The 10,721-nt window shown below is 43.0% G+C and overlaps 1 protein-coding gene across 1 annotated transcript; it reads left to right on the top strand.

Moving 5' to 3' along the window:
* The first annotated feature begins 2,932 nt into the window (after window positions 1-2,932).
* On the top strand, window positions 2,933-9,797 carry foxj1b (forkhead box J1b). Its single transcript, XM_012866358.3, has 2 exons — window positions 2,933-4,028; window positions 5,577-9,797. The coding sequence occupies exons 1-2, from the start codon at window positions 3,438-3,440 to the stop codon at window positions 6,444-6,446; spliced, it is 1,461 nt and encodes a 486-aa protein (XP_012721812.2). The 5' UTR covers window positions 2,933-3,437; the 3' UTR covers window positions 6,447-9,797.
* The last annotated feature ends 924 nt before the right edge of the window (window positions 9,798-10,721 follow it).

Genomic DNA, 10,721 nt, shown 5'->3' with positions numbered 1-10,721 from the left:
ACTGTAAAATGGTTTTATTGAACTCACCTGAACTGATGTGCATTTACTGCACATTAAATCACAAAGGCTTCAAATCCAAGCATTATTCAAAATATCTCATTTAATTTAACCAAAAACACCAGTTTGTGGGAAAATCAACAAAAACATTATAAATAACTTGGTGAAATATCTTAAGGAAAAATCAAATAGGTTCTACACCAACATCCCAGCTTTGAACATCTCCCAGAGTTCTGATCATCATGTGGACCTGAAGAGAGGATGGACCTCCTGCAGACCTACCAGGACACGGACGTCCACCTGGACAGGTGGTTCTCAGATATTTTCTGTTGCGCCCCCCTTTGAAGGATTAAAAAATGTCAGCCCCCCCCCCCCCCAGCCAAACAAAATGGGTCAGAAACGTAACACTTATTGTTTTCTCTCTTAATGCATTGAAACCGTTGCTCTCAAGATTACCAAGAATCAGTTTTACATTTTAACAGTTACATACATTCTATAACAACGATTTCTAACAACTAGACCTTATCAACATCACCACCTTTTATAAACCATATGATATTAACAGTCTAAAAGATTTTTAGCCAGAAACATCCCAGCAGTCAGAGCAAATGATGAAACTAAACACAGCAGCTTCTCTCTCTGCTACTTTTAGCTATACATGAATCTTATTAATAAAATACACAGAAAATGGACGCGCTGAAAATATACTGAAAATAATATGATGCCATTAATAGTAAAGACAAATTACTGTTACATAAAGTTTTATACTCTTTCAGGAATTAATTAATATCATTGGTCAACAAATGTTCACAGCTACGTTATCAATTCAGGGAAGCTGTTGTGCTCTGAATAATATAAACCAGTTCTGGTTGCACATAATTTATTTATTGCCCAGTGATTTCACGTCATCAACCTTTAGTATTTGATAATCCTCAATAAATACAAATTTAAACCACAAATTTAGACCTTCACAGTAAATCACATGAACACATAAAGTTATTCTGGATTTAATTCAGACATTTTAACCACAAATGGTTTATTTCTTGAATACAGCCTGTAGCAAAAAGCAGTTTATTTAAGTGTACTACGAGTATACTTATTTCATACTTAAAATGAGGGCAGAGCACTTGGAATTTACTTTTTATAAACTATATTTCATATACTTAAAAGTATAGTAGAATATGTTTGACTTGTACTGAAAAGCATAAATCGAAGTCTAAGACTAAGTACATTAATACTAACACTTAAGCTTATACTCATGCTTAAGTATACTTAATAAAATTAACTTTAAGTATGCTACTTTTTGCAAAGTGTAGCATATAACATCAGATTCTGACCACATTGTTTAACACTGTTGAACCCAGCTAGCGTAGTGCTAACAAGGTGCTAATGTACAGAATAACCATGAATCCACAGAATGTTTAGCAAAAGCAACACGTTTCCAAGATGTTTAAAACCAACACACCATGTTTGGCAAAGGGTCGAAATATAAGTGAGAAGTAATGTGATGGATTTAATTTGATTTCTAGTGGCTTTTAAGGTTGTAAAGGTCCATTCAGGTGTTGGCAGAAACACTTCTGGTTTCCACCGATACTCCAGAATAAATGTAATTTAACAAATCGTAACACTCCCTAGTGTCGTGAAAGGAGAGAATCCTACGCGTTGCACTGAGGATTACTGAGAATCTCCTGCCGTTCTCACTGACTGCAGGTTCAGACCAAACAGTCTGAAAAAGGCAAGGCTATGCTTGGGTCCACCTGGCATTCGTTCGCAAGAGTCCTAAAAACAACTGACCTAGACTGAAGGACCATGGTAGCTCTGGAGGAGCTGCAGAGATAAACAACTCAAGTGGGAGACTCTGTTGACAGGACAACTATTAATTATGCTCTTCACAAATCTGACCTTCACAGAAGAATGGGAAGAGGAACGCTGTAAGTTCTATCTGTTGTTTGACCACTAGACATGTGGGGGACTCATCAAACATGTAAAACAAGATGCTTGGGACAAATAAACCAAAATGAAACCTTTTAGCCAGATGCAGATGAATATGTGTAAAAACTGGCCCTGCACATGTAAACACCCCGTCTCCACCGTGAAACAATGTGGTGGCAGCATGATGCTGATGCTGTTCCTTTAACAGAAAAGCTGCTAGGCTGCAGGAGACCTGAGGCTGGGCTGAAGGTTCACCTTCCAGGAGGAGAACCGCCCTGAACATAGAGCCAGAGGTATTATGAGTTCAGATTAGAGCAGATTCATAGGCTAGAGTGGCCTAGTCAAAGTCCAGACCTGAATCCACCTCAAACTGTGTGATAAACCTTAAAACTCGATGCTTTCCATCCGACATGACAGAGCTTAAGCTGTTTTAAAAAGAAAAAAGGAGGAAAAAACTTCTGTCTCTGTGTGCAAACCCCAGAGTCAAAGCCTCAGGCGGCCTGCAGCTGGAGCTGCAGTGAAAGGCGGCCCTGCAGTGTCTAAGCAGGGGGCTGAAAACAAATGGACTGTAAACTTTAAAAATGCATAAGAAAATAGACAATCATGTAGTATTACCCTTCAGAATCACATTATGCGCCACTTTGTGTTGCTTTCTCAGGTAAAAGTGTGGTTCTAACGTGACAACAGGAAAACCATTCACCAGGACATCTTTCGTCCTAATCAGCCACCGTGAGGCTGTTTTCTTTACGCGCAGAGCGGGACCCGTGGCGCGTCTTTTTAGCGCCAGTCCAGGAGCCATGACGCGCGCAGCGGAGCTCACATTTCAGCCTGTTTCAGGAAGCAGACCTGCAGGAAGCTCCTTGTCCTTATCGCCGCAGGCTTGTGCGCTCATCTGTGCGAGAGTTCATCATCTGCAGGCCTGCAGAGAGAGGTGGGGGCGGTGGAAGAGGGTCAGGGCTTAAAATGAAACAGGCGAGCCAGCCAATGAGGAAAGCCTCCTGGGTATTTAAAGAGACGGTGGGCAGTCTTAATGAGAAATGTGTTGTTTTCAACCTTTTTACATCATTTGCTCTTCTCCATCCAGCCTATAAGAGCTGCACGTCTGGATGACTCAAACCGTGCTTCCCTTTTAGGCACTTTATTGATCCTTTCCTGGTCCTCCCTGCGTGCTGGATGTGTTCCCTCCCCCCACCGCACTTGTTGCGCACTCTGAGCGCCAGATCGGAGAGAGAGAGCAGGAGAGAGAGGCGGGGACGCGCTGCAACAGGTGCACTCAGAGCATCTTCCCCAGCACAGCACCAGGGGCGGAGAATTGACGCAACCACTTTAGGATATTTCACTTTGTTTGTTTGCTGAACTATTTTTTAATTCGGCGCGATTTTCTTTTCACTCGTGAACTTGAATAATTTTCCCTTGAAACAGATTTTTCCACTTCAGGCGGTGAACCCGAACTTTAAATGCGAGACTAAGACCGTCTGGCTGAGCTCAGAACCGCGTATCAAGCCAGGATGCCCGTCCTATCGAGTCCAGACATTGCCAACAAGTTTAAGGAGAAATGGCTGGCTGCGTTCCCGGAGGATCAGGCCACCGGCTCCGACTTTGCGCCCCTGGATGACAGCCTGACCAGCCTCCACTGGCTGCAGAATTTCTCCATCCTCAGCACCGACCCGGAGCCACTGGCCGGCCCCGGCCCGGAGTGCCCGTCCACCCAGCACCACCTCTTCCTCAAACGCCTCGGCTTCCCCACAGCCGGGACCGACTCACCATCCAGCCCACCGGCCGGGGACACCGCCGCCGCCGGGATGCCGCTGTACCCCGGCAGCCCCGTCACCTCTGGCAGTGAAAGCACCGCCGCGCCGCCGTGCTTCTCCAGCTGCGCGCACCCCGCGCCCGGCTTCCCGCAGACCTCGGTCCAAGCGAGCCCGCCGGTGGAGGTGGACTATAAAACAAACCCCAGGGTTAAACCTCCCTACTCCTACGCCTCTCTCATCTGCATGGCCATGCAGGCCAGCAAACAGCCCAAAGTCACTCTGTCCACCATCTATAACTGGATAACGGAGAATTTCTGCTACTACAGACACGCAGAGCCCAGCTGGCAGGTAACCGAGCCTGTATGGCAGTCCGTTTATAATTTATGAGTCTGACAATGCTGAGGGGAGGTGGGGAGGCTGGGCAGGTGACTCCAGTGTCACCATCACTCTCACAGTATAAGGAGATCAGGACCATTAGCAGAACTCTTCTTTATTTAGATAAAACTAAGCTGCTAAGGTGAGATGTTTTACTGGCATCTCAGGTGACAGACCAGCACAAAGCAGCGCATCATTTTCAATGTGCAGGAAAGTCTTACAGGGTTTCTAACGTTCATCAGAGAAGCAGCAAACGGTAACTTTGGGAGAGCTGCAAAGATCCATAGCTCAGGTGCGGCACTCTGTTGAGACGATGAGTGCTTTGCCCCGACAATGACAATCTGGCCTTTTTGTGAGGGTTCTCAGGTCAGAGGAAACCAGATTCAAACCCTTTGGCCTACATACAAAATACTGTTTTTTGATAGAAGACCTGCGGCGTACATCGCCCTACACACACTTTCTCCACGGTGAAACATGGTGGTGGCAGCATCATGCTGTGGAAACGCTTTTCTCCATCAGGGACAGGGAAGCAGGTTAGAGTTGGGGACCTGCAGCTGGATCATTATTCTGCGATTCAAGACTCCAGTTTGAACTTTTGAGACAACCGTTGCCTCCAGAACCGATGGGAAGATGGATGGAGCTAAATCCAGAAGAACCCTGGAGGAGAACCGGTTAGAGGCTGCAGGAGAACCTGAGACTGGAGTGGATGTTCTCCTTCCAGCAGGAGAACCAGCCTTAGCCCTGCAGCCTGAGATGTTATGGGAGGGTTTAGATCAGAGCAGATTCATGGTTTAGAATGGCCTAGTCAAAGTCCAGACCCAAGTCCCAATGAAAATCTGTCGTAAAATTTGATAATTCATCTTCACAGACAAATGTGTCTTTACATTTGCAAAGGTGGAGGAAACGTACCTAAAATATTTAAATAAAGCAACATCTGCAAAGTGACTCAGATCAGAGGAACACTAACAGACACAGCTTTCAGATTTTTATTGGTAAAAAAATGAAATTATGTATTATTTTCCTTCCATTTCACAATTCTGCACTGCTTTGTGACGCTCAGTCTAAAAAAAAAAAAAAACGATACAGTAAATACATTAAGTTAATGTTTGTAATTCCAGGAGAAGTGAAAACTTTTAGGGTGGTGCATACTTGTGCGCGGCTCCGTGTTCGTTATCTCCATCTTCTTCAGGTCTGCATGCGTGGTTTTTGTCTGAGAGGAATGTTGATGGCTGGAGAAAGCGTTTGCATGTGTGGGTGTGTTTGTGTGTACATGTGTGCTAATGAGGGCTCCTGAGAGAGCTGGCAGCTAAGCACAGCTGATCATGTCTGAAATGCTCAGAGCTGCCTGTTACTAGAAAGCCTCATTAGGTACATTTGCTTCTCTATACAAACAACAACAATGCCCCCAACGCCCACTGTGCTGCCTGCTGACAAATTGGCATTTTTAGTCCTCGCATGGCTGACTTTTACTTGTGACCGTGTCCATCTTAAACGTGTTTTTCCTTCTTTTTCACCGTGCAGAACTCAATTCGTCACAACCTGTCCCTCAACAAGTGTTTCAAGAAGGTCCCCAGACAGAAGGACGAGCCTGGGAAGGGAGGCTTCTGGCAGATTGATCCTCAGTACGCAGACATGTTCGTCAACGGCATCTTCAAGCGCAGGAGGATGTCTGCCAACCACTACAGCAGCAGCAGCACTGCAGCACAAAGACAGACTAAGCTGGTCCAGGGATATCAGAGCCAGAACACCTGTCCTTACCAGGTGATGGGTGGTAAAAGGAAGCACCTGCCGTCCAAAGACCACGGCAAGCTGGTGAGGTCCACACAGTCCCCTCTTCTAGCCATGGAAGCCAACAAAGCAGACATCCTGAAGGGGGACTTTGACCTGGCATCCGTGTTCGATGATGTCCTGGGCGGCAGCTGCAGCACCTTTGAGGACTTAGATATCAACACGGCGCTGAGCTCCCTGGGCTGCGACATGGAAGTCTCCTCCATGCACGGGAGGCAGCACTCGGCGGGCCTGGGGCGGTGGTGCGGAGCCGGAGACATGAGCCACTATCAGTCCTACAGCTACCTGGACCTGAGCGGCTCATCCATGGAGGGCTCCGTCAGCATGGGGCCCCTCAGCGTGCCTCTGCTGCAGCCGCCGCCGCCGCAGAGGCAGCAGCAGCTGGAGCACGATCAGCTGCTGCTGGGACATCATCACCTGCAGCACTTTGATGAGTCCGCCACGCTGTTCGGCGAGCAGCCGGGAGAAGCTGTGCTGCAGCCGTGGGAGGAGATTAAAGAAGAGCCGCAGGTCATTCCCCTGACTCTGGATCAGGGTTTTGGTCTTTATGAAGGCTTCCTCACAGAGATGCAGCAATGGGAGCGAGTGGAGAGCTATCTGTGAATTCACACCTCCAGCCGTATGGACTGAAGTCATCGTCTGGATGATCGCTGGTTCATTTCAGAATAAATGATCTGACATGTAACACAACTCCAGAGCTGCTCTCCTCCAACTGCATTAGACCGGCCATGAGATGATGAGTAGGTCCTGATTTGGCTGGTGAACAAACTCTGAAAGGTCTTAGAAGATGAAGGAAAACATGAAGCAGTGTCTGACGGTCTGTGAGCTTTCTGCGCTGCAGGCGCGGCTTTTTGGATCAGAACGGGGTTTGAGGAGCATCCAGCTGTTGCTCGTCTTCTTCTAGCCGTTTGTAGCTGATGTTCTGCGGCCTAATGGCGCTCGTTTCTCCATTCCTAGCTCCATTTCGTGCCATTTTGTTCCAACCTATTTTCATTTCATACCTGTTAGCAAATAATTTTGTACCCATTTACTTTAACCAGTGAATATCAGCTTGTTTTCTTTGTAGTTATGTGTTTTAGTGAATCTTTCAGATGGATAGTTTGAAAAAAGAGGTTTAAAAGTCTTTTTTCCAGGTTATTTCTCCCCTTGCACTTGTTGGTTATTGTGAGCTTCTGTGGTTGTTCTGCACCAACGGTGAGTCGGTTAGTGTGCACCATGGAACGTCTGGGGCCAGCTTCAGTTTAAAACTCATTTAAAATAATATTCTAAAGGAGTTTATGAGTCCAATGTTTGTCTATCAGTAGTAGGTCACTCAGAATCATCTTCTTTTGGTCTGAGATCAGAACCTGTCGTATTTTATAACAATTAATGCGTCCAAACTGAATAATATAGTATAAAACAAAAGCAAATGATACAGCAAATAGTAGCATTTGGATCATTTATCTCCAAAAATCACCAAAAACACTCCGCTATCTCTCTCTCTCTTTCTGAAGAAACGAGAAGGGGCTAAACATCACGGCACAGGAACAAGTTAAACCAGATCCATCTCAAGTCTTTAAGGGACAAATTTAAATCAAATCTAAAGTGTCTAAATCTGATATTTATAATCGGACATTGGATGCATCCCATCAGCTTAAGACACAGAACTGCTGTAGGTTAGGAATAACTTCATTATGTCCAATTTATCACATGCATACTTATTATCTTTAACTCTTCTGGAACACATTATCACATTTATAATAAAATGATTTATGGTGTAAAGATAAATATAAATGTGTTTGGAAGTAGATAAATAGAAGAAAAAGGGTTAACACCAATTAATGTAGAATTTCTACGTGAATTAAACAGGAAGTGCTTTTATTTTGAAGAACAGTGTCATAATTAGGCTAGATAGCCAGTGAAGGAATAAGCTGGAGAATTAAGTTTACCTGAAGCTTTTTAATAAAGACTGCAGTTTGATTGGGGTTTTTATTCTGACGCTACAGCAAACATGAACAGATTGTTATGAACCTTTAACACCTTACATTCTGCTAATGTCCTTGGTTAATAAATCAAACGCACCCTCTACCAGTACAGCATGCCTGGTTTCTGGCCTTCCTTCTCTAAATGCTAATTATAGCGTTAAAGAAAACAGACAAACTGGGGAGCTGGCCTTATCTCTCTTTACCGACTCGTACATTTATTTTTCCTCTAATAACCAGTTTAGTCCACAACTGATTACAGGAACAACTGGGAACTAGGCTAGGACTCGAGTCCCAGCCTAGTCCCAGAACACGAGTCAGGCCCAGCCAAGTACATTTTAATCCAGTTATGTTTTATCTTTACCTTTTCCACTGATTATGGTTCTGATGCCAGCTTGGACCAGTTTGGACCTCAGGAAATATAAAATCTCCTGATCAGACCAGAATAACTCTGACTGACCTCCTGCTGATCCATAATGTCTGCTGGACTCATAGAACTTTCTTACTTAATATGATCTATTATTGAGAATCACTAGAAATCATCAAGGACAGATTGGATGAAATGAAAAAGGATCTGGATCCTCCGGCTAGAAACACTCTCAGCCCGTTTTCAGTCCATCAATGAACCCAAACCTACCCACCCTGCAGGAAAAGCTCGTTAAGGTAGATGTCATCTACAATCATGTGGGCAGCAAACTATCGAGTTTTCCTTCGCACTGATCAGAAAGCGTATCAGACATTAACTGTAATGTAAGTTGGGCTACGTTTTTTTTTCCTGTTGAGAGTAGGAGGCGTTGCACTGCTGCAGAGGACCTCCTCTGGTGCGTAGGACCTAATGGTTGGTACGAAATGCTCAGAGGTTCATGAAGCCGTGGATCAAACGACCAAAGGTAGAAAAGAACCAGCGTCCCGTCCTGCTTTCTGATCACAAATATGATGGAGGGTAACTGGCGTTTCATTTTTACAAGACGTTTGCAAACCATGATGGATGGACAGACGACAGATGAGTCGGTGAAATGAAACAGGAACAGGAGAGGCTGAACAAACTGTGGTGGACCTACCTCTGTGGAGCAGACGGCTGCTGCTCTGGAGTCGTTCTTCATCCCAGTAACCGGACTAAAGCTCAACGATCCGACATGGAGAGGCTCTGTCGCTGAGAAACGAAGCATGCAGGATGTTATTGTGCTACATTAGCATGGACTTTTTTTACTAACGTGCAGAGAAATTGTCCCGTATATGTTTGCTGTGTAACGCTGAAAGAAGAATCTTTATGGGGACGTATAAACTTCAGAATCAATAAGAAGAGTTTAGAAATCAGTCATCTACAACATTATAATATAGCTGATTTAATATATATTCACTAAAGTGTAAAGCTTGGCCGGATGAATCATCATCTATCCTCTGATACGGTTTGCAGACCAGAAGAAAATCATCAGATTGAACATTATGCACTTTTTCTAGGCAGCAGTTTTTATCAGGATGCTTTGTTTTAGTTTGTTGTGTTAAATTAGTTTTACTGACTCTGCTAAAAAGGAAGCACCTCATGCTGTAAGTGACTTTTAGGACACTGATCTCCACTCTGCAATAATTCAGACTGGCTAGTACTAGTATGCTTACATTTAAGCCGTGTTTTTTATGAATAAATGTAAAAGGGGGGTATTTGTTGATGACTTTACGCCAAATCTGTTGATGAGGAATATGCAGTTTGCTGTTGTTTCTTTACTAATTAATCAGAAGAGGGTTCTTTGTTTTTTTAATTGGCTGATGAATCTTTTTAATCCTTTCTGATCATTTTGTGTTTGACTTCTTTTATTTCTATTGTTCGTTTTCAAACTCCAATCAGAAACTGAGTAAAAGGTTTAAGGAATTCAGTTCATTGTTAACAAGCTAGACTTTGTCATTGTAATAAGATTAATTATTGTTGGTCGACTCTGTGTTTATTTGTACTTTTTTAAGCGGTTTGGCAATGCAATCATGCCTTAATGCAATAAATGGTGTGAACTGAACATGTTTTAACTGCAGCGCTACACTCAGCAGCATGGCTTGGTGCTCGGCTTTATTGTTTGACTTCCAGGCTTGTGGGTGTAATCAAGACATAAAGAGTCTATCAGGGTTTATAATTAATCAGACCACACCAGTCTGGACTGGTCTGGTTATCACGTACAGACCGGGCGGCAAAAGAAACTTCTTTATGTGAAAATGTTTCTCACATTTTTTAACATAGAAACATGAGAACATTGTTAGATTAGAGATAATAAGAAGATGGAGCTGATTTAAGAGGCTGCTGTGTTTTAGCAGTAAATTTAGCTCAGAGCTGATGTTAACATTTACACAACAGCACAGAGGAGACGGATAACGGTGCGTCTGCTCCACCTCAGAATGTGGAATAATCAAGGTTTTTAACAAAGTTAAAGGATTTTTATTTTCACTTTCACCTTCATGCATCTAACCAGGGATCAACTCACTAAAAATCTCCTTTACAAAAGGATAAAGAATAAAAAACACAAGATTTGACACAAATAAAAGCAAACATACAGAGCCTTATAAAATTATTCACCCCCTTTGGCTTTTTACAGATTTTGTTACATTTGAACCTGCAAGTTAAATCTTTTTAAATCTTAATTTCTGTGATGGATCTGCACAGTCTTAGGTCTTAGTTGTTGACGTGAATATTTATGTATATATATATATATATATATATATATATATATATATATATATATATATATATATATATATATATATATACATACATATATATATATATGTATATATATATATATATATATATATATATATATATATATATATATATATATATATATATATATATATATACATATATAAAGAATCAAAAAGAAGAAGAAGATTCAACCCATGATTGGTGACATGAAGTCCACCTGTGTGTAACGTGTAA

Source organism: Fundulus heteroclitus, unplaced genomic scaffold (assembly GCF_011125445.2).
Source record: "Fundulus heteroclitus isolate FHET01 unplaced genomic scaffold, MU-UCD_Fhet_4.1 scaffold_576, whole genome shotgun sequence".
In the NCBI taxonomy this organism is placed as follows: Eukaryota; Metazoa; Chordata; class Actinopteri; order Cyprinodontiformes; family Fundulidae; genus Fundulus; species Fundulus heteroclitus.
The sequence above is the reverse complement of the archived record's forward strand: the minus strand, read 5'-3'. Positions and strand labels throughout refer to the sequence as shown.